This window comes from Dermochelys coriacea, chromosome 1 (genome assembly GCF_009764565.3).
Source record: "Dermochelys coriacea isolate rDerCor1 chromosome 1, rDerCor1.pri.v4, whole genome shotgun sequence".
Taxonomy (NCBI): Eukaryota; Metazoa; Chordata; order Testudines; family Dermochelyidae; genus Dermochelys; species Dermochelys coriacea.
The window spans coordinates 26,397,892-26,422,173 of NC_050068.2; the positions used below are offsets into that span (position 1 = coordinate 26,397,892).

At 38.4% G+C, this 24,282-nt stretch overlaps 1 protein-coding gene and 1 non-coding gene across 12 annotated transcripts in view; both read left to right on the forward strand.

Moving 5' to 3' along the window:
• The window catches only part of CEP295 (centrosomal protein 295), an 86,759-nt gene that overhangs the window by 25,548 nt on the left and 36,929 nt on the right, over window positions 1-24,282 (forward strand). For all 11 annotated transcript variants that reach the window (XM_043504139.1, XM_038376642.2, XM_038376652.2 and 8 more), the window contains 12 exons: window positions 1,404-1,510; window positions 4,461-4,670; window positions 5,506-5,603; window positions 5,735-6,869; window positions 8,606-8,786; window positions 8,933-9,085; window positions 13,924-14,142; window positions 15,710-15,819; window positions 16,854-16,998; window positions 19,526-19,768; window positions 22,082-22,236; window positions 22,532-22,697. In XM_043504139.1, the coding sequence (XP_043360074.1) occupies window positions 1,404-1,510; window positions 4,461-4,670; window positions 5,506-5,603; window positions 5,735-6,869; window positions 8,606-8,786; window positions 8,933-9,085; window positions 13,924-14,142; window positions 15,710-15,819; window positions 16,854-16,998; window positions 19,526-19,768; window positions 22,082-22,236; window positions 22,532-22,697 (2,922 nt within the window). The remainder of the gene's footprint in view (window positions 1-1,403; window positions 1,511-4,460; window positions 4,671-5,505; window positions 5,604-5,734; window positions 6,870-8,605; window positions 8,787-8,932; window positions 9,086-13,923; window positions 14,143-15,709; window positions 15,820-16,853; window positions 16,999-19,525; window positions 19,769-22,081; window positions 22,237-22,531; window positions 22,698-24,282) is intronic.
• Window positions 16,509-16,591, forward strand: LOC119850236. Its single transcript, XR_005290774.1, has one exon. It is a non-coding gene; the product is annotated as a small nucleolar RNA U2-19 (small nucleolar RNA).

The window sequence follows — 24,282 nt, forward strand, 5'->3', positions numbered from 1 at the left end:
GCTATGTGACTTGGCTTTAAGACCGTCTGGTTTTTCAATGAGATTTAACTTTTTGAAAATTTTACCATTAGTCCATTTCTGAATTTTTTTAAAGGGACTTGTTTTAAAAGAAAGTTCTTAGGAGGGAGGCTGAAGTCCCTTTCTCCCATATTTCTTGACATACTGGATATCAAATAGCAATAAATTGGAAGGACATCTGTTCCTGGATTCAGTAGCTCCTTTGAATTATTTTTAGCATGAAATAGATTGGGTTTACTGCTTGATTTGTAATTACTTTGCAACCATTTGTTTATCGCCCATTTGCTTCTGGGATGTCATTGGATTAGTGCATGTGATTGGTTTTTAGAGTCTAACTATTAGGCAGTTCAGTCACAAGTACTGTAGTTATTTAATAAGTAAATGATCAAGTACCTTTAACATATTAGAATTTTACTTATACTCGTGAATGCATTTGCTGTAATGTCATTGTTTAAATTGAATGGGCATTCCCTGAAATTTTCGATATGGCTTTGCCATTAAGGCATGTGTATATGTGGTAATTTTATTACTTCATCAATAAGGTGTGAGAAATACACTTGCTAGGGGGGAGCAGGAAACCTTTTCTCATGAATATTGAGAGCTAGTCGTAACAGTGGCCATTCTCAATTTAAATGCTCCATTGAAGCTGACTGGTATTCATGGGGATGCTGAGAAGGCAGAAGCAGAGACTCAAAACTCTTCTGCTTGAGGGTGCATGAGGAGAGTCTCTTCTGTCCTTACCTGGCAGTGCTGCCTCTACACCTCTCCTTCTGGCAGCGGAGACCTGAGTCGCTGCTGCTGTTGCTTTTTCAGTAGCTTATTGAAGGCTTAGAGAATTTTGACAGAAGCAGTGAAACCAAATCATGATTAATTTCATTGATCTGTTCAGAAAGCTATGAATGAATTTAGGGGAGGAAAAAGAATGTGAGAAGCCTGCTGCTCTTTTTTAGCAGCTAGGAAGATGGTGGGTTGGAAAGTGTAAATACTGCTTCAGGAGGATATGTGGAGGAAGAGAAGCCCCTTCCCCATCTCCCTGCATCTGGGAGAATAGTGAAAAGGAGAAAGATGAAGCTCTCCATCTTAGAAGTTGCTATTAAACCCCAACCAATATAAAAGATGGGGCCCCTCTACAAGATCCAGGGACAGAATTCTAGGTGGTGGGAAGTGCCAATTTCCACCTTCCCAGGAGCCAGTGGGGATGTTGGAGGAGGAATTTCTCATTAGGGTGTTTTCGTTAGATTCAATTAGGGAAACACACCCTCAGATGAAACATTGGGTTGACCTGTAATACCTAAGTTTTTAGTGTTCTGGCTAGTAGTTCCCAAGCCCCAACATGAGTAATATTCCTGACTGTGCTGTCCACTAAATATATACATATGTTTCAGAACCTCCAGAAACGTTGGTGCATACTGTTATAGCTGGAAATTCAGTCCTGATCCACCCTCAAGAACAAGCAGCCAAAATTAGAATGGAAATAGAGAGACAAAAACAGGTATGTGGGTTTTTTTTGTTTTTTTAAAAACTTCTCAGGATCCTTTAACGTGCTTTATATTATAGTTGCTATATTTCAAATCTAAGAATGGCCGTATTGAGTCAGATCAATGGTCAATCTAGCGGAGTATCTTTGTCTTCCAACAGTGTCCAGTGCCAGATGCTTCAGAGGGAATGAACCAAACAGGACAAGTGATCAATCCCCCTGTCACCCAGTCACAGCTTTTGCAATCAGAGGTTTAGGGACACCCAGGGCATAGTGTTTTCCTTGATCATCTTGGCTGACAACCATTGATTGACCTATCCTCTGTGAATTTACCTAATTCTTTTTAACCCAGTTACACTTTTGGATTTCACAACATCCCCTGGCAACGAGTTCTATAGATTGTCTGACTGTGCATTATGTGAAGTACTTCCTTAGGTTTGTTTTTAAACCTGCTGCCTATTTCATTGGATGACTCCTACTTCTTGTGGTATGTGAAGGGGTAAATAACACTTATTTCCATTCTCCACACCATTCATGATTTTACAGACCTCTGTCAGATCCTCTCTCTCTTACTCATCTCTTTTCTGAGCTGAACAGTCCCAGTCTTTCTTCTCATGTGGAAGCTGTTCAAATCCATAATCATTTTCGTTACCCCTTCTTTGTACCTTTTCCATTTCTAATGTATTTTTTGTGAGATGGGTCAACCAGAACTGTGTGCAGTATTCAAGGTATGGATGTACCATGGATTTATATAGTGGAATTATGATATTTTCTGTCATTTTATCTATCCCTTTCCTAATGATTCCTTACATTGTCAGCTTTTTTGACTGTTGCTGCAGATTGAGCTGATGTTTTCAGACTATCCACAAAGACTCCAAGATCTTTCTTGAGTGGCAATAGCTAATTTAAATCCTATCATTTTATGTGTATACTTGGGATTATGTTTTTCAGTGTACATTACTTCGCCTTTTACCAGCATTGAATATAATCTGCCATTTTGTTGCCCAGTCACCCAGTTTTGTGAGATCCCATTGTAACTCTTCACAGTCTGCTTTGGACTTAACTAAAGTTGTTAAAAAGGTCTGTCCTAAACCAAGGAATGTGTGTTTACCTCAGTTTACATATAAGTAGTAAACAGTCTCCATGAGATAGCAGCAGGTGGAGGTAAACTGATTTCTCAAAGACAAAGGAAAAACTGATTCCTCTAGCCGGGAGTCATCAAAGTTGATGGGCAATCATTGGTCAAGTGGCCATCCTTTGGCAAGGAAGGGGAGCAGGAACATATTAATCTCTATTTTAGTAAGCAACAACATGGAAACTCTTTCACCATGAGACTCCACAGCCGGAAGTAACTTTATTTAAGGGTAACCCTCAAGAAAATTTCAGAGTAGCAGCCGTGTTAGTCTGTATTCGCAAAAAGAAAAGGAGTACTTGTGGCACCTTAGAGACTAACACATTTATTAGAGCATAAGCTTTCGTGAGCTACAGCTCACTTCATCGGATGCATTTGGTGGAAAAAACTCAAGAAAATGCATTTCAAAGGGAGACTGGACTATAAAAGTGAGAGGCAAAAACACCCCAGGTTATTTTTCTTTCTTTCCCTATCTCTCTACTTCTCTCTTTAACCTAAGATGACAAAGAAACCAGCCCTTGGGGAGGGGGGTAGTCTGAGAATTTGGTCAGCAATGGGAACGTGTGGTAAGGATTTTACCCTGAACCAAGTCTAATTTAAGGTTTAGCTGCTATAAAGAGTTTTATCTTTAGTTCTCTTATGACAATTGCTGACTTTAATACCCTATTTAACTACAAAGAGATCTTAAGTGAGTACAAGTATAAACTTGTTTTATTTTTTTAATCAAAATTAATCCATTGTTTGTGTTTAAATTGAACTGTTAGGGTAACTCTAGTTAAGGTGGCAAACTGTTGCATATTGACCCTGATGGGAAAACAGACCTTTGATATCTGAATTGCCCAGGAGAGGACTGGGCAGTACAGAACACAAGTATTTTTGGGAAAATTTAGAACTGGAAGTTGTTGAGGCCACCCTGCAAGTAATAACCAAGGTTGCTGGAAGCCAGAGCATGGCAAGTGTTTTGCTGACAGGCTGCTGGGGTTAGAGTTGCTGTACTGGGACTGTAGCTATACCCATATATTCAATGTGTGATTTGCATGTTGTTTGTGAGCTACAACAGCAAAGCATTGTGCGATGCCCAACGTTGCAGTGCAGGTGGCGACACACCCCATCACTGGTCTGGAGTGCACACCGGAATGTGACTGTGACCATTAAAGATCTTGTGGCATGTTGTATAAGAGTATGTGTTAACCTCTGTGTCCTGGCAACAGTTTCAAATAGATTCTGTATTCTTCACTACCTATCCCAAGGGGTTTCGAGCTGCTATTGTGCCGAGGTACTTCAGTGACTCGTGCATAACAAAGTTATAGACCAAAAAAAATAAAGCCACTTCAGAGGTTTATGAAATGCAATTTATGCTTTGTACCTTTTAGGTACTTCAGAGGTATTGTGAGACTTGCATCAATGTAAGCAAAATGTGTTGAGAATCTTTGAAAAGCACTATAGAATTGCAAAGTACACTTATTCTGAATTCAGTTGCAAGATGGGGACTTTGTCCCCCCACTCCCTCCCTGAAAATTGTCAATAGAACTGAAATGAATAGATGACTTTTATTTTATCAGTTTAATAGCAACTATTCTAAGTAATATGTAATATAGCTCTGTACAGTAAAATTTTATTTAAAGCAACCACCACACAGACAGTAAGAATCTGTTCTAGTCAAAATCAAGTAAAATTATACTGTAAACTTTAGGGCTATTTTTAGAGGTCTCTTGCAATAGGGATTGCCTGTTGTAGGTTTTGCTGCAAGTGATTTGGAACATAAGAATTAACTATGTTTTATGCTTTTGTCATTTATTTCTGGAGAATCACTGTAGTATTTCTCTGTGATAGATGGAGCAAATAGAGCAACAAAAACAGCAGCAGCTAATTTTGCTTAAGCAAATTGAAGAAAAGAGAATATGCTTAGAGGCAGAGTTCCTGAAGGTCCAAATGCAGGCTCAGATGGAGGAAATAAAGAAAAAAGAGCAAGAGGAGAAAGCTCAACAGTCGGAGCTGAGTCCTGATCCACTTATGAACCAACAGAGGGAAGTGGAACACAAGGTAAAGTAAGAACACTTTGTATCAAAATTGAGAGCTGATTCCTATTACTAAATTGGAGTAATTGTTTAAACTTTATTTTCAACTTGTTTGCCGTGAGGCAGGATTTCCTAGCTCCAAAATGTATTTGTGCTAATGTGTAAGCACTGATTCACTTGACATCCACAGACTTTGGGTATTGATTTATTTCTGCGGGATTATAGGACATTTATCATAGAAACTAGAAAATTTTTATGCACAAAAACCAAGGTTATGTGGCTGACTTGTGCAATGAGCCATATCATTCTCTTACGTACAGAAATGCATGGGAAAGGGGGAAACTACTTTTTTAAAAAAAATAAAATCTACTCTTTTGGCTACATAGAAGCCCCAAACATTATCACCTCAGGAGGAGGGGGAGATGAGTGAGGATATGGAAAGGGTATGGTCTAATGGTTGCTCTTAAGTGATCTTGAGGCATCTTCTTTCTAGACCCCCCATTCTCCCTTTAAATGCAGCCATCTTGGATCATTGGTCCGCTAGTCTGTGGCTGGACCCTTGTACCTCTCTGAAATAAGCTGCAGATCAACTGAGAGCATTAACTTCCACAGTATGTGCTAGCATATAATGCCATTTTGGCAGGAGAGAATGTAGCCTTAGACCAGCTGCTCTAGGAACTGCACCCCCAGCTCCACTGAGTCAGGCTGAAATTTCATGGACTTCAAACAAGCACTAATGCAGAATGGCTTCTGCTGGCTTTAGAGTAAGCGTGAACATGCTGCCTAGGATTAATCTTATTTAATAGTTTTTATATGCGTTGTTCGAATTTTCCCACCTAAACAATTCATTTCCTGTTTAGACTGAAACTGCTGCAGTGCCAGAAACTAGCAGTTCTAATGAAGAAAATCATATACAGATGATTCGTAACTATCAACAATGCCTTCTACTGCAAAACAGGTATTTTTCCTGGGTAAAATTAATACCTTGGTTGGATTGTTTGAGAATTATTTTGTAATTGAAATCTATTCCAATAATGAAAACTGTCTTCATGCTACACAGGAAAGAAATGTTGTTTTTGTTCTGTTTAGATTGCACAAACAGTCAGTTGAAGAAGCCAGAAAACAGTTGCAGGAATATCAGAATAAGCTGAAGCAAAGATATCCATCTATTTCTATGCCATTAGGCTCTGCGGTTACATTGCAGTCAAGATTTATTAACGTAAAACCAACTACCTGTGAATCAGTTTTACAAATGCATGGTCCGGCAGTGCTTCATAGAGATCATCCATCAGCTAACCAGTCATCTGTACAAGTTCATGTACAAGAATATGCTCCGCCATTAACCACACATTCAAGAGCACCTTTTGTGTTGGAAAAGCCATTTGAACAGAGAGGTCACGAGCAAAGGCATAACATGGGCTCTAGTAGACAGATACAATCTATAGAGGACTCGCAGTTGGAGCAAAGGCAGTTTCATTTGCCACAACAGAATTATCCTTCACAAGAACAGATAGAAATGTTGGATCCTTCTGATCATCTGGTCAGAGAGTTGTCAGAATCCCAGAAGCTGCAAGGGTCACTCATGATGACTTCACCAGATGCTTCAGTTATGATGCAAACAGAGGCACAGATACAACGAGACAGTTCAGCTTTGCCGACAGAAGAGTCATCTGAGCCTTCAAAAACCCTAGACCTTGATAAAAAGTCAGTTACGTCTCAGATGATGTCAAACCTACTAATAGAGACAAAAGCACAAAAACAGCCTCCGCTTATATTTCTTGATATGCCAGCAGCAGAGCGGTCTCTGATAGCTCAGGTTGCATCATTTGATTCTTCACAATACCAGCAGGTACCTACAGAGAGCAGCATAAAGGCAACCTTTGAACAAACTATCCCCCAGCCTTTTCAATGCCTTACTTCATTATTTCCTGTTGAATCTGAGACTGGGGTAATCCAGGAGTCATTGACATCCAAAAATGGAGGTACATCTTTGTTAAATTATTCCAATATACTAAAGTTAAGAGAGAGAGTGCTAGCTTCTTCAGAGAGCATCCAAGCTCAGCAAGACCATTTGAAAGAACTGCAAGAGCAACTGGATGTACAAAGAGAAGCTCTTCTTTCTAGGCAGAGAATGCAGGAAAAATTGCTTTTACGTAAGCAGGCTAAATTGAAGGAACAGATGCAGAGACAACAAGAGGCTTTGAAGGGTTTTCTTAATAAGCAGGTATGTTTTGTAAATGTAGTATAATGAGTTGTCTGCTAGTAGGTGTCCAGGCTACAGAGTGGACTTTGCCAATTAGCAGAGTTCCCCATGTAATGTGCAGACTTTGAGGATGTGCATTTCTCTTTTATTGAAACTAAGACTCAAACTAGTGATCTGTGACCTTTGTGATCTGTAATCAATGGTTCTGTTAGACGAGCCACGAGAGCCTCTCTCTGTCCAGCGATACAGGAACTGTGCTGAGTTTTAGCTTGAACTCTGAACTTAGTGTTCATTGAAGTAGTTACAGTTTTTGAAATATTTGCGGACATCATTATTCAGCTTTATAACCTGTAAATGATACCTCTAACATTAAGGATGTAACAAACATTTCTGTCATGTAAACTGTTTTAAAAAACTGGGCTGTACTTTTTATACCTGCAAACAGGAAAATTGGTTTTAAAATTGCTTATATTGACTTCTGTTTTGTTAAATTGTTTCTGAATAGCAGTAATGCTCTCAGACTTTGAATTTTAATCACTTAGCTATATAAAATAACTCCTGTTCATTTCACAAAGGAATTTAAAAATAAAATTCACATTTGTAAAGGCTGATCTGTTTCAAAAGGCAACTTTCCCATTCTGCATCTCAATTCTAACTAATCTTGTTTGAATTTGCAGCTTCTCCTTAGCAGGCAAAAAGCTATAGTGTGATATTTGAGATACGGACAAATATCCATTAAGGATTAGACTGGGGCTCTTATAATTGTCCCTTGTAATCTAAGAAAAACTCTCTCCCCAACCCTCTAACTATGGGGCCTTTTCTAAAGCTTTTTCTTCACTGAATTTTCCTTTTTTGGGGAGGTTTGGGTGGGAAGAGGGTGATAGCAAAGAGATCAAATTGTCTACGAACTAAGCTACCGTTGATTATTAAAATTTGTTTGAACTTACAAAATCAATTTCATGTACTAAAAATTCCCAGGTTGCCAATTTTTTCCAGTATAAAACTTGTCCATAAAGTCACCTAAGGGATCTCTTTAGTTACCTTTCTAAGATTAGAATTGGATGGAAATTTTTCAGCAGATAGTAAGTTGAAACACTTTTTGACTTTTTGTGTGTGTGTGTGTGTAATGAACTGTTTTGACATTTTATTTTGAAACAACCCATTTTATTTAAGCAAGAAACCAAAATAATTCAATTTTGGTTCAACATTAACTTACTTTTTTTTTTTTTTTAAACATATTTTGGTTCAACCACTGAACCAAAACCTCAGTTATTCGCACAACTCTATCCAATATGGTCCACAATATCTTCAAGTTAAGCAAGTCTCTTTATAGAAGTTGGCTATACAGAAAGTCTTTTTTGCCTTATTTTATTTAAACCGGTCTAGAACTGTAGGCATCATAAAGAATGACTTCATGCTGCTTTGGCTCTCTGCCTTTCATTTGTGCAGTGTTCAGAGAATTAAAATCCCTGTCGTTGGTAACTGAGAAGCAAATAGAAATATTATTTCAGGACTTGATCCTGCAAGAAACAAAGTATTTTGGTGCAATTCAGCAAAACACTTAAACACACAAGTAATTAACTTTTAACAAGTATTCACATGCTTAGATGTTTTGCTGGGTTGACTTCTTAGAACCTTTCTCTTTTCATCTTCTGGAAAGTCCTGAGGTATAGTGTATTTGACGCACATGAAAAAAATAGAGGTTTAGTAAAATGGGTGTGAAAATTATCTTAGCCACTGTTACTTCCTCTTTTAAGACAGAAGATTCTGTCATGTACAGAGAGATGACAGAAACACAGAAGTCTGATCACTTCAATCTGATGAGTTACCTTTTCAAAGATGAAGAAAATAAATATCAAGAAGTTAATTGTGGTGATATGAACAAATATGATGAAAATAGATTGCTTTCACAGAGCATCAGTCAAGCTGAGCAAATTGGTGAGGCCATTTATCATATTGTAATGCTGCTGCTCACTTTTTCAATTATAACTGGTTTCTTTTTTCCCTTCCCTCAAATTGGATCTTCAACTGCTTATAGTATGTTGCAAAAATGTAAATTGCAGAACGTTATTTTTATATTACAGAGCAGTCTCAAAGAATTCTGGGAAGAGAACAGAGATGGCAAACTTCAAAACCGCCTCTGGCTAAAGTCAAGTTAGGGCTAGATTTGGAACAACATGAACTAAGTGTAATACCGGAGCTAGACACGCCAAGGAGTGGCAAAGTTTCTTTTGCAGGTAAAAAAACAGCAACAAAACTTACTAGATGTTTTGGTTTGCTTGAAATATAATTCCTGAAGTAAGAAATGAGCATTTTTCTTTAAGACTTTGAGGAGGTTGAGGGTGAAGCAGGGGTTTCAGCTGTAGCTTTATTGAGGTTCAGGTATTTATTTTGTATTTATATAGCAACAAAAAGCATACTGTTATTTACAGTTAACCAGTGCCTTCCTTGGAGAAATTACAATCTAAATACAGACTTAAAAGGGAAATTGCATGGAATTTAATTTCAGGGTTTGGTTATCCTGTTGGTTATTTGCATGCCCCTCCCAGTGCAGTATGATTGGATGATCAGGCCCTATACTTTTATATTAAGGGATTCCTTTCAGAGTGAAGGTTAGTGACTTGAAAGATTTTAGATATTCCGTATTTTATTTTTAAATTGTTCATTTTTTGAGATTTCATCTGAAACATGCAGCTTCAGTGTAAGTGTTTCCTTATGAATTGCCCATGAATTGTCTTTGAGGTAGTTTTGCTGCACAGAAATTCTATAGATGTTAGGTGCTGTACAGGAGCCGTGGGTTCTTAGAACATACATAGAATATGCAATAACAACAAAATTAAGGGATGGTGTCAAATTGCTACAGAACTTTTAATAAGTTTGTAGTATGGTTCATTTAAAAAATACTGTAATATACTAAACAATTAAGGGGAAAATATCAACTTACATTTTCAGACTGTAGTGTGAATACCTTCTATGGCTATAAGTAACACCCAAGAGGACTAATACTGAAAGAACAGGTGGATGAGGCTTTCTTTTTTAAACAATTAACAAAATTGTCTAAAATACAGGACTTGGTAGTGACAGGGGACTTCAACTACTCATACAGCTGTTGGGGAAAATAAGTCAGGGTGCAGATTATCCAACAAATTCTTGGAATGCATTAGAGACTTTACCGAAGGTGAAGGAGGCAACTAGGGAAGAGACTAGTCTTATTTGATTCTGACAAACAGGGAGGAACTAGTTCAGAATTTGAAGGTGAAAGGCAGCTTGGGTGCAAATGGAATCATTAACTCATCATTTCATGATCAAGGAATATAGGATGGAAAACATCAGAATAAAGAAAATGGACTTTAAGGGAAACTTGAGCAAACTCAGAGAATTGGTAGATAAGATCCCATGGGAAGCATGTCTAAGGGAAGTTGACAGTTTTTTAAAGAAACATTATTAAAGGCACAAGAACAAACTACCCAATAAATAGGAAAGTTAGGGAAATCACTGTGATTTAACCGGGAGATCTTCAATGACTTTAAATGCAAAAAGAGTCGTACAGAAAGTGGAAACTAGGTTAAATTATGGAGGCTGAATATAAAATAACACAAGTATGTAGGAAGAAAATTAAAAGCAAGACCACCACCAAGGACAGGGTAGGCCCATTACTCAATGAGGAGGGAAAGACAACACCAGGAAACGCAGCAATGTATTACCTTTTTTTGTTTTGGTTTTCACCAAGAAAGTTAGCAGTGTTGGATGATTAACATAGTGAACATGAGTGTAAATGGGGTCAGATCTGAGGCTAAAATAGGAAAAGAACAAGTTAAGAATTACTTAGCCCTAGTCTACACTACAGAGACAGCTGGCTTGCATCGACCAAATGTCGACCTAACTCTGCATATGTCAACACTAGAATTTCGCCCTCACCGATGCAACTCATCTGCTACACTGACTTTATGCCACTCATGGGGGTGAAGTTATTGAGTCAGTGTCAGTGTAGACACTGGATTGCTTACATCTGAAAGCTAGCAACAGTTGACTGAAGTCTTCCCAGAAAGCCACACATGGACAGTTCAGTCGGTGCAAGTACTCCTGGTGAGGACACGCCGCTGACACAAGGAGCAAAGCGTAGACATGCACAACCAATGTAATTACTGTGGCAGTTGTATGATGACTTGTTAGGTTGGCTTAATTTTGTGGTGTAGACATGCCTTTAGACAAGTTGGATGTCTTCAAGTTTGTAGTGCCTGATGAAATACATCCTAGAATACTTAGGGAACTGGCTGAAGAGATCTCTGAAGCATTAGTGATTATCTTTGAGAACTCATGGAGAATGGGAGGTATCCCAAGGACTAGAAAAGGGCAAATATAGTATCTCTGTCTAAAAAGGGGAATATAGACCAGTTGTCTTAACTTTGGTACCCAGAAAGAGAATGGCGCAAATAATCAATTTGTAAGCACCTAGAAGAAAATAAGGTGATAAGTAATGGTCTACATGGATTTCTCAAGAACAAATCATGTCAAACCAACCTATTATCCTTATTGGCAGGGTAACACCTTGGGGATCAGGGGAAGCAGTAGGTATGATTATCTCAAATTTAGTACAGCATTTATAGATTCAGAGATACTAAGGACAGAAGGGACCATTCTGATCATCTAGTCCGACCTCCTGCACAGCGCAGGCCACAGAATCTCGCCCACCGACTCCTACGAAAAACCTCACCTATGTCTGAGCTATTGAAGTCCCCAAATCATGGTTTAAAGACTTCATGGAGCAGAGAAGCCTCCCTCAAGTCACCCCTGCCCCATGCTACAGAGGAAGGCGAAAAACCTCCAGGGCCTCTCCAATCTGCCCTGGAGGAAAATTCCTTCCCGACCCCAAATATGGCAATCAGCTAAACCCTGAGCATATGGGCAAGATTCACCAGCCAGATACTACAGAAAATTCTTTCCTGGGTAACTTGGATCCCATCGATCTAATATCCCATCTCAGGGGATTAGTCCTATTTACCCTGAATATTTAAAGATCAATTACTTACCAAAATCCCATTATCCCATCATACCATCTCCTCCATAAACTTATCAAGTAGAATCTTAAAACCAGATAGATCTTTTGCCCCCACTGCTTCCCTTGGAAGGCTATTCCAAAACTTCACTCCTCTGATGGCTAGAAACCTTCGTCTAATTTCAAGTCTAAACTTCCTGGTGGCCAGTTTATACCCATTTGTTCTTGTGTCCACATTGGTGCTGAGCTTAAATAATTCCTCTCTCTCTCCTGTATTTATCCCTCTGATATATTTATAGAGAGCATTTGATAACTCCCTCTCACATGAACTTCTCATAAACAAGCTAGAGAAATATAGCTTAGATAAACCTACTGCAAGATTGGGTGCACAACTGGTTGGAAAAGAGTACTCAGAGTAGTTATCACTGGTTCAAAGTTGAGCTGGAAAGGCATATTGAGTGGGTTCTTGCAGAGATCTGTCATGGCTTCGCTATTCATTATCTTCGTTAAAATGATTTGGATAATAGCATAGAGAGTACAGACAATACCAAGTGGGAAGGGGGTGCAAGTGCTTTGGAGGACAGGATGAGAATTCAAAAGGATTTTGACAAACTGGAGAAATGTCCTGAAATAAATAGGATGAAATTCAAGAAGGACAAATGGTAAATACTGGACTTAAGAAGGAATAATCAATTGCACAAATACAAAGTAGAAAATGACTGTCTAGGAAGGAGTACTGCAGAAAAGGATCTGGGTTATAGTGGATCACAAACTAAAGGAGTTGTCAATGTAATACTGTTACATCTCAAAATGATATTCACTTTTTTTGCATTAGCAGGAATGTTGTAAACTAGACGCACAAAATAATTTTTCCACTCCACTCAGCACTAATAAGGCCTCAACTGGAGTATTGTGTCCAGTTCTGGGCATCACATTGGGAAAAGATGTGGACAAACTGGAGAAAGTCCAGAAAAGAACAAAAAAAATGATTAAAGATCTAGAAAACATGAGCTGCAACAAAAAATAGAGCTTGTTTAGTCTGGAGAAGAGAAGACTGAGGGGGAACATAGCAGTCTTCAAGTACATAATAGGTTGTTATAAAGAGGAGGGTGATAAATTGTTCTTAACCACTGAGGACAGGACAAGAAGTAACGGGCTTAAATTCAGCAAGGCAGTTAAGTTAGACCAGCGGTCAGCAACCTTTCAGAAGTGGTGTGCCGAGTCTTTATTTATTCACTCTTAATTTAAGGTTTTGCATGCCAGTAATAAATTTTAACATTTTTAGAAGGTCTTTCTATAAGTCTTTAATACATACAACAATAGTTTAGTTATATAAAGTAAATAAGGTTTTTAAAATGTTTAAGAATCTTCATTTAAAATTAAATTAAAATGCAGAGCCCCCCAGACTGGTGGCCAAGGACCCGGGTAGTGTGAGTGCTATTGAAAATCAGCTCACGTGCTGCAGGTTGCCTGCCCCTGGGTTAGACGTTAGGAAAAAATGTCAGGGTAGTTAAGTACTGGAACAAATTACATAGGGAAGGTTGTTAAATCTCCATCAGTGAAGTTTTTTAAGAGCAGGTTATACAAACACCTTTCAAGGATGATCTAAACAATACCTAGTCCTTCCTCAGTGTAGGGAACTGGACTAGATGACCTTTAAAGGTCCCTTCCAGTCCTACATTTCTATGATCGGAAACAGTATTTCTCTTTATGTACTTTGATCATTAGACAGTACTTCGTAGACTGTCGGTTTCACTGTTGTTTCCCCTGAAAAGTCAGGTAGCTTCCTTAATTGCTTATGTCTTTCAAAACTAGGAAAACCTAGTTCTAAAACTACACAAATGGGCAGAGGGACTCAGTAAATTAGTTTTAATTTTTTTAAATGACTAGAGTTCAAGTTCACAGTATCGCTTTACATTAAACCTAGAAATTAAATGCATTTTAGCAAGTGCTAAACATTTTAATTGAAATAGAACGCTTTACAAATTCTGTAGTGCAAAATGCACATTTCAACACAGCACGTCTTTTTATGAAACATTACCTCTTACCTCTAGTAAGTAAAAATTCTTTCAAATTCAGATAAGACCGATTCCATTGGTGGAGAAGCTTCTCTCATTTCATCTGTGGAAGACCTAGTGTCTGGCATGTGCAACAGTGAATCTGTTCATGAAGAAAGAGACTTATCCATAGCAAATTGCAAAGTACAAGATTCTAGTGAGAACCCAAGATACACTAACCAACTAAGCAGTTCTTGGCATGAAAGACTGGTGGTGGATGCTTGTAGTTCACATGAGCCAGGTGGGAGAATCCATCTTTTTTTAAGGTATATGTAGTTATTTTATCATTGTAAAATATACAGCTCTTTAACTATGTCTGGCCTCATTTGTTAGAGGATACACAGTGGGTCTGAAGTGTGTGTGTGTGTCTCTCACACACGTGCACACACGCTTGACTCTACATACATTTAAATGTAATACTCAGGTTTATAGATCGTATTTTAGGGAGTTTTCCTTATATTTATTCCTCCATATTATGGCGACTTCCTCAAGGAACCGAACAACCTATCGTATGGGTGGTAATTATGGTCTTTGATGCTTTCATCCCTGTGGTCCTGGATTTCAGGACTGAATTTGGTACTCCTGCCAACCATATATTTTCCTTTGAATAACTCTGGTTTTAACAAGATACTGAGTAAAGATGCTTTAAAAAAAAAATCTGAATGTGTAAGGGGTAGGCAATTTAGAGATAGCTGTGGGTTTTGGTATTTTGGTTTAAAATAGTAATTAGATGTTATATATAAGCACCTTAAATTTTCCAGCCTTAAGCACCATTCCATGTTCATCTGCTCAGCCCCCAATCCCAAACAACCCTGCTAGCATTATTCCAGATGTGATTTTACTTCCACATTGTTATCCCAGTCAGAACTGTTAACTGAACATTGTTCCTTTTCTGATCCATTTTCATTTTGCCTCGCTATCCACTTTAATCCAAAATACCTGCCTGTAAAGGCATTGACTTTATTAAATCACATTTTGTTTAAATGGGCCCACGTAATCAAGCGATCCAGATCACTTTGTATTACTGCCCTTTCCTCATTTATCACTCCACCAATTTTTATCTGCACCAGTCTTTGTGTTTCTACTTCAGAGATTGGGAGGTGAGATCTGAGAGTCTGTTCTCTAGTTTGCCTCAAAGGGGGAGCTCTTGGCCTTCTAGGTCAGTAGTTCTCAACCTTTCCAGACTACCGTACCTCTTTCAGGAGGCTAATTTGGCTTGCATACCCCCATGTTTCACCTCACTTAAAAACTGCTGGCTTACAAAATCAGACATAATACAAAAGTGTCACAGCACACTATCACTGAAAAATTGCTTCTTTTCTCATTTTTGCCATATAATTATAAAATAAACTGTAATGTTAGTTTGTACTGACTTCGCTAATGCTTTTCATATAGCCTGTTGTGAAACTAGACAAATATCTAGATGAGTTGATGGAGGGGTACACATACCCCTTATTGAGAACCACTGTTCTAGGTAACAGTTTTCTTTCTCTAACTTTGGATGGCATACTTCCCCCACTGATTAAATTCTTCAGATAATATTTTGCAAAAAAAGAATGTATCGTTGGCATTAGTAAATTGTAGAAAAGCCAACTAAGGAGAAGCACTCTGTATTTACCAGTGCAATTGCTGTTCCTGGAGGTAACACAATGGAGCAGATGGTGTTTTATAGTAGATAAAGAGGTAAACGTGAACAGAAGTCAAAAATTATATAGGAACTGAGGCAGCAGGATTAAGTATGGTTGCCATCTAGTGTTCAAAATTTGGTAACGTTGGACTTATAGCTGTTTCCTGTTCTCGATTTACAGCCAACCCCAAGGATTCTGTTGTCATCGGTCAAGATTTACCAATTTATGCTGCCGACATTGGAAGGGGATTAATTACAGATTCTCAGCCATTATTTAGACCTGATAGTACGGTTAGTTATGTTGGAAATTAATATATCATGTCTTTTAAAATAACTATACTACTTAAATTCAGTTGACTGTCTTAGTATTTCCTAAACTTTTTTTATTTACTTGAAATATGAATTTGAAGGTGACCTGCAAAGTGTTTTGTGGGGGCAGTCATTTATACCATAATTTTGTTGCTTTTTGATGTGTAAAACACACATGCAATTCTGCTTCTTTTTTCAGTAGAAATTCAAGTCTTGTTTACCCTTTATTTCCTGCAAGTTTTCATAGACTACTGGAGAAGTGGTGTGAATATTACAAGTTTCTGAACAACTTAAGGGTTTTAAGTAATTTAAACATGTTTTGTTAACACTTTAAAAAAGACAGCAGCAAAATCTTTGAAATATTTAAATATCTTGTCTTTTTCAGTTCAGGGCTAAAAAAAACACTTATTCCAGCTTTCCTGGTCTTCTAAGGATTTGTCCAGCAAAAACAGGGGAGAGAACTTTTTATCCCTGATATTTTTATAATTTAAAACAAAGCAAAATTTCTAAAAAATAAAAAATCTTTTCAGGCCCCATTTATATGACATAAAGAAGCAAAAAAGGCACAAACCCAGCAGTCTTCCTTTGCAGGTCAACTATAAAATAAACATGGAGGCTTTCCTATACTACATTTCTGTTCCTCTGAGATCTGCTCTTTTATTATTGAAGTGGATCTATGATGAGAAATAGCCAAATCTGAGCACCAGTAGATCACCTGGTTTACATGGTGTATGATCTATATACAGTTCTGGGAAGCAATATAATGGTTCCTGAGAATGTGGTTGTGTGCTGTGTGGGGTTGTGGTGTGGGTGTGGGTGTGAGTGTGTGGGGGGTGTACGCACGCATGCATGTGTGAGAAATTTTTGTGTTGAGCAATGATGAACCTTTATTTTGCCTGAGTCTTCAAATAATGAAGGTTCCTACACTTGAACTGAGCTCAAAATTAAGTGTTTTGTATTTTAAATAATTTGTCTTGTCCATACACAATGCTGTAGTTATATTTTCTTGACCCTAGGTAGAACTTTCTAAAGGATGGACAGCCAGTTTTGCTCCACAGGCTTGTGCACGAGAGGCAGCCTGTGATTATTTGTCTTCAACAACAATTTCCACTGGCAGTTTTTTAACCAGTGAAAAGTTGGACCTAAGCCGTGCTAACACTGGTAAATATTTTTTTCTTATAAACTGGATTTTATTTACAATATTATAAAGGAAAATGAATCTAATACTTTGACATTAGTGAGTTCTTCTGAAAAGATTGATTAATGTGAAACTTTACTTAAGCCTTGTTAATGTTGCCCTCTGAAATAGAGCATAAATAAAATGGAATGCATGTTCTATGGTTGTAGCTTTATTTGACTTTCAAGTAAGCTGAACATATTAGCAATTTAATAACTACAGTCGTTTTGGCAAATGGCAACTGATGTTACAAGTACTGTTTGAAGTACCTCAGGTTTTCAGGTTGGCAAAATTGAAAAAAGGAAAACTATAAATTGTTGGCTCAGAAAACAAATTTATCATTTCATACATGCACATACAGTAAGTCTTTGCTCTTCTACAACTATCTATGACAGGGGTCGGCAACCTTTAGTACGCGTGCCAAAGAGGGCACGAGAGCCAATTTTTAATGGCACGCTGCTGTCTACAGCAGCATGTCATTAAAAATCCTGCCCGGCCCCGCTCTTCTCCGTGCCCCCCCATCTCTCCTTGCAGGACAGGCAAGATTCCCCCTCCCCCCACCTCTTCCCCCAGTATGCTGGGTTCCTGCCCCTCCTCCTCTCCATCCCTGCGGCCGATCAGCTGATAGCCCTTGCTATGGAGGGGAAGAGGAAAAAGTGGAGCTGCAGTGTGCTCTCTGCTCCGGGGACCTTGGGGAAGGGGATGGAATCTGGGTATCTTCTCCAGCCCTCTGCCCTGATCCCTGAACCCTCCTCTCACACATCCAGCCCTCTGCCCTGACTCTGGCACCCCCCACACATACCCAGCACCCTGCCCTGACTCCTGCACCCTCCTCACGCACCCCCACACCCTGACTCTTGCACCCCCCACATCCCCACCCTGAGCACCAAATAGGAGCTCCTGCGTGCACATGAACCCCCGCATTCCCACCCGCACTCCTCACACCAAATGGGAGCTGCCCTGGTAAGTGCTCCACACCCAAACCTCCTGCCCCAAACCTAAGTCCCCTCCCTCATTCTAGCTTCTGGCCAGACCCTGCGCCCCAACCCCCAGCCCTGTGCTCAGCGCACTCCCACCCTCAGCTCAGTGCAGAGAGAGGGGAAGAGAATGGCTAGAACCAGGGAGAAGTTAGGTACCTACTCTTATGTGGACGGGGCCGGGATCCCAGACCGGCAGCGGACTGAGCAGGGCCGGCACCCGGGATCCTGGCTGGCAGGAGCTGGCGGATGGAACCCCAGACTGCCAGCAGGCTGAGCAGCAGTGGGCTGAGCCGCTCAGCCCACTGCTGGTCTGGGGTCCTGGCTGCTGACCCCGCTCAGCTGCCGGCCTAGATGAATGGAACCCCAGGCCAGCAATGGGCTGAGCAGGCCGGTGGTGTAAGATCAGCATTTTGATTTAATTTTAAATGAAGCTTCTTTAACATTTTGAAAACCTTGTTTACATATGACAGTAGTTTAGTTATATAATATACTATACTATATAATATAGAAATATAATATACTATATAATATAATATAGAAAGAGACAGTCTAAAAATGATAAAATGTAGTATTGGCTTGCAAAACCTTAAATTAAAGTGAATAAATGAAGACTGGGCACACCACTTCTAAAAGGTTGCCGATCCGTGATCTGTGAGTTTCAGTATTACTTGACAATTTGTCTGAACAGTGATCACAAACTTCAGATGCTTTTTCATAGCATATACTTTGTAGCAAGCCTTAGAGGTATGGTTTTATCAGGTCTGATACAGTATTTTAATTCCTCATTTTTATATGTTCATAATTTTCTGGGAAAATCTCATTTTGGGAAGAAATTCCATGGTCTTGAGTTAATGTGAACAATACAAGTCAGATATTTTCCTCAATATTCTAGATATGACAGGTTAGTAAACATAAAACATTCACATGGGTTTTTTTTCCACTGAATGCATCCGATGAAGTGAGCTGTAGGTCATGAAAGCTTATGCTCAAATAAATTTATTCATCTCTAAGGTGCCACAAGTACTCCTTTTTTGTTTATTCACATGGGTGTGACTGAGTTAGCATTATGAGACTTAACTTTTCTTTACTCTTTTTGAATACACTCTTCTGATTCAAGACTTCTGAAAATATTTAACTCTTTTAGCTGTCATGTTATGTAAATTTTTTAAATGGCAAACTGACACCTCCCTACGTATTGTGTGTTTAAGGATACACTAAAACACTGTGGGGCACTCAGATGCTGTGGCATTGCAGGCCACATATGTACCTGAGAGAGAGGGTAAAGATCTTCATCCTTTGAAGTTGCTACGCTCCATCGAGCATTATGTGATTAGATATTGTCAATGTAGATTTATAGAAATTGCTGTTAAGTTTTGTATGGGAGAGAATTGTGATAGAAGACAGTAATTTTTTAAAAATCTTCAGTTTACGTTGTTTCAAGGTTTATGCTGTCAAAAGTTTATTTTCAGACAAGTTCACTTAAGTGGCTTATTTGCAAAACTGGGTGTCAGACTTATGGTTTATCTTCCAGAGTTATCCTCAAATAGTGCAGAGGATAGGATATTGAGAGAAACAGCAAGCAGCCCTTGGGACTCTTCAGCATCTCCAACACCTACCACTGCTCAGCAGAGGCAAGAGAATTCTTCTGAAGATTCTGAATTTCATCTGCCTGCAGAAGAGAATTTTATCTCTAATAGAAGTCAAATTCAGCAGATCATAGACAAATATACCAAAGATTTGAACTGGTTACCTGAACACAGTATATCTTTCCATGGTAATAACCTGTTTAGAATACGGAGACTGAATACAAGAACTAGAAGTATACTGTGTAAAGGAGTTTAACAAGAACATGCATTTAATCTGTATTCAAACTTTAATTACGTTGTTAATCACTAGATAATATACATGTTGATGTTCCCTGTTCTGCTGATTATTCTGCACCCTGTGGCCAAATGCCAAAAAGATCAGAGGCCCAATTATATAGTCAGTTGCATATGTGCAGTTTCCATTGGCTTCAGAGGAAGTTGTACCTATGCAGCTGGTAGGATAATTGGGTTTCAAGGTAATTTTTGCCACAGATTTATCTCAGTCTGTAGTGGAAAACGCACACGTACAGCTAATAGTAAATAATAAATGCTAGTATTTTATACCAAATGTGTTAAAGAAAATGATATAATTTATATAGCATTTATTTATATATTCTTTAGATACATAGATACTAAGGTCAGAAGGGACCATTCTGATCATCTAGTCTGATCTCCTGCACAATGCAGGCCACAGAATCTCACCCACGCACTCCTGTGAAAAACCTCACCTATGTCTGAGCTATTGAAGTCCTCAAATCATGGTTTAAAGACTTCATGGAGCAGAGAAGCCTCCCTCAAGTCAACCATGCCCCATGCTACAGAGGAAGGCGAAAAACCTCCCAGGGCCTCTTCCAATCTGCCCTGGAGGAAAATTCCTTCCCGACCCCAAATATGGCAATTAGCTAGACCCTGAGCATATGGGCAAGATTCACCAGCCAGATACTACAGAAAATTCTTTCCTGGGTAACTCAGATCCCATCCATATAATATACCATTCACAGGCCATTAGGCCTATTTACCATTAATATTTAAAGATCAGTTAATTACCAAAATCACGTCATACCATCTCCTCCATAAACTTATCGAGTAGAATCTTAAAGCCAGATAGATCTTTTGCCCCCACCGGTTCCCTTGGAAGGCTATTCCAAAACTTCATTCCTCTGATGGTTAGAAACCTTCGTCTGATTTCAAGTCTAAACTTCCTGGTGGCCAGTTTATATCCACTTGTTCTTGTGTCCACATTGGTACTGAGCTTAAGTAATTCCTCTCCCTCTCGGGTATTTATCTCTCTGATATATTTATAGAGAGCAATCATATCTCCCCTCAACCTTCTTTTAGTTAGGCTAAACAAGCCAAGCTCCATGAGTCTCCTTTCATAAGACAAGTGTTCCATTCATCGGATCATCCTAGTAGCCCTTCTCTGTACCTGTTCGTTTGAATTCATGCTTTTTAAACATGGGAGACCAGAACTGAACACAGTATTCCAGGTGAGGTCTCACTAGTGCCTTGTATAACAGTACTAAAACCTCCTTATCCCTACTGGAAATACCTCTCCCGACGCACCCCAAAACCACATTAGCTTTTTTCATAGCCATATTACATTGGCAGCTCATAGTCATCCTATGATCAAGCATTACTCCAAAGTCCTTCTCCTCTTCCGTTACTTCTAATTGATGCGTCCCTAGCTTATAACTAAAATTCTTGTTATTAATCCCTAAATGCATAACCTTACACTTCTCACTATTAAATTTCATCCTATTACTATTACTCCAGTTTACAAGGTCATCCAGATCCTCCTGTATGATATCCCGATCCTTCTCTAAACTGGCAATACCTCCCAGCTTTGTATCATCTGCAAACTTTATTAGCACACTCCCATTTTTTGTGCCAAGGTCAGTAATAAAAAGATTGGTCCCAAAACTGATCCCTGAGGAACTCCACTGGTAACATCCCTCCAGCCTGAGAGTTCACCTTTCTGTAGGACCCGTTGTAGTCTCCCCTTTAACCAATTCCTTATCCACCTTTCGATGTTCATATTGATCCCCCATCTTTTCCAATTTAACTAATAATTCCCCATGTGGCACGGTATCAAACACCTTACTGAAATCTAGAAATGTATTTTCCACTACTTGCATCCGATGAAGTGAGCTGTAGCTCATGAAAGCTTATGCTCAAATAAATTTTAGTCTCTAAGGTGCCACAAGTACTCCTTTTCTTTTACTTAGTGTTTAGCTTCAGCATTTTAATTTGTCACTGTCCCAGAATACTTTAAAACAATCTTAGTTTTTACTTTGAGTTGACACAGCACAACCTGTATTGGTATGGTATACACATGCATCACTTCAGAGAGACAGTGATGTAGATAGCCTGTTTTAACACAAAATATTTGCAAAACTATCTATAAACTTTTAAAATCTTATTCATTACATTTATAGCACCTGAGGTGTAGGTGCTAGGTTTTCATTTATTTAAATAAATTTTCCACTTTTTTTTTTTTAAAGCTCCAGCAGTTGGACTCGATTTTTCTGATATGGAAAGAAATTTCCCTAACTTTCAACGTCCGCTTTTTCAGCCTTTGGAACCAAGTCCTGACTTTGGTGTCTCGTCATCTCTTTCTCAACATAGGATCTCTGAAGATGGCAAGGATTTTAACAAGGTATTACCCAAAGTTTTGAAATAAGGGAATGCTTTGGCAAGCAATTTATGTAAGGTTACAGTGTTGTGTGATTAGAAACTTAATCTTTTGACATTTACAGAAAATATAATGGCAGGTTTGTGTTTTTATCTAGAACTGACAATGTAGTTCACTTCACAATAATTTGCTGTTTGTGATAGAAATGGATCTGAAAGAAAAGTTAAAAATTACTGTTGCAGTAATTTTTCTTATATTTCTGAGAATATTTAACCATGATCAATAACTAAATTCTTTGCCATGATTCTTCTGCCACTAGAGTTTAGCTTTCTCAATCCAAAGTCAAGACACATCTGTATTTCCTGAAGCCACAACCTCTAGCTTGAAAGCGAGAAGTTACAATCTTCATTCTTTTCTTAATACAAAGAAGCTAAACGATACTACATCACAAGCAGAGGAATCAATTAAGGAAAATGTTACTCTGGGTATGGATCTGTTTTTAATTTCTAAACGTGGACATTTATAGTTGTTTGGTCCTCTGCAATTGTATTCTCTGGAAGTTAGTGTGACGCTGCTAGCTGTTTGTTATATACACTGTCTTCTCTGCAATGTCATAGCTTAGCTCTTACTCCGTGCCCCCATTGCTGTTTAACAAGACTGTGTCTACAGACCTGGTTCCTTAGTTTTTCTGTTGTTGGGTGACATTCCCAGGAATTACACAATCCAGTTGTTTGCCTTCCCAATTATTAAAATTGACTATTGACTTTGGTACATGTTTCCTTTGCAAGCATATGTAATTTTTATATTCAGGCCACTCTCTAATGTATAGATACTGCTTATTTACTGATACAGGGCTCTCAAACAAAAGGAAAAAATACACTGTTCACTTTTTAAAGCTGTGGGCACACATTCTTGCTGTCTCTGGGTATTGAAGAGATCCAAATGCAGAATGTATGATGCTCAATATCTAGACATAATAGTTACTTAGTAGAATTTAAATTTGTAATTTTATCTTAAATCATTACTTTCTGAATCCTTGTAAATCCCCTCTCTCCAAAACCAATTATTTCATGCGCTGAAAATACAACAAATAAAATTATATGACATGCATTACTATGAGCACTTTTAAGGTAGATCAAATTTTAGGTCTGTCATCTGAAGTCTTTTTTAAGCAATGACTAATCTCAAAGTATGAGTTGTTCCTGTGGACTTCAGTTTTTTTGCTGCTGCTGTTCACCATGGGATGACACCTGACTCGAGTAAAACTACAGATGTTTTGCTTGTGTGAAGGCTTGCAGGATTTGGCCATACGGAAGTATTTTGAAAGTTGTCTGCATATCACAGTCTGTTTGTGTGACATGAGCCTGCTTATCAATGGTATCTTATCATTACCATGTTTAGAGACATGCATATTTGAAAGAATGCTCATCTGCTAACTTCCAAATATTCTCTGTTTAAAAAAAAAACCAACATAGAATCAAAACCTCTTATTAGATAGATATAATCCCATTGCTGTAATATCTAAGTGACTCCTAAGTATAATTTGTTTTGTATGTGTAGATCTTAAGGGAAATCCAAGTGAGAATAACCACCTGCTGTAATTGACCTTTATAAGAAAGAACAGGCTGTGTTGTGATTTGGATGATTTTTTTCTACTGGTACTGTATACAGTACCAGTAATTTTTTTTTTTTTCTTTGTCTTCCTTTAGAGAGACAGTCAGAGAGGCCTGAAATGCTAAGGCTTTCTAATTGAAAGTGGCTTCCAAGGGCCAAATTCTCTGCTTGGTATAAATTGGTGCAATTCTACTGACTTCAGTGTAGTTGTGCCAGCTTACACCAGTAGAGAATCTGGCCCTAAACATTGAATAAAAAGATATGTTACTATGTCAAGAAATATAAATCTATTAGAGATCATGTTTAAAAGAAACCAAAATTATTTTATGTAAAATAACTTTATTTTTAACTGAAGATACTTTCCTGGATTAATATTCAGTTTTTTTTATGATTTGGATATTTGGCTATCTAGGCAGAATTTCATTCTAATTCACCAAATTGACACAAAAAACACTG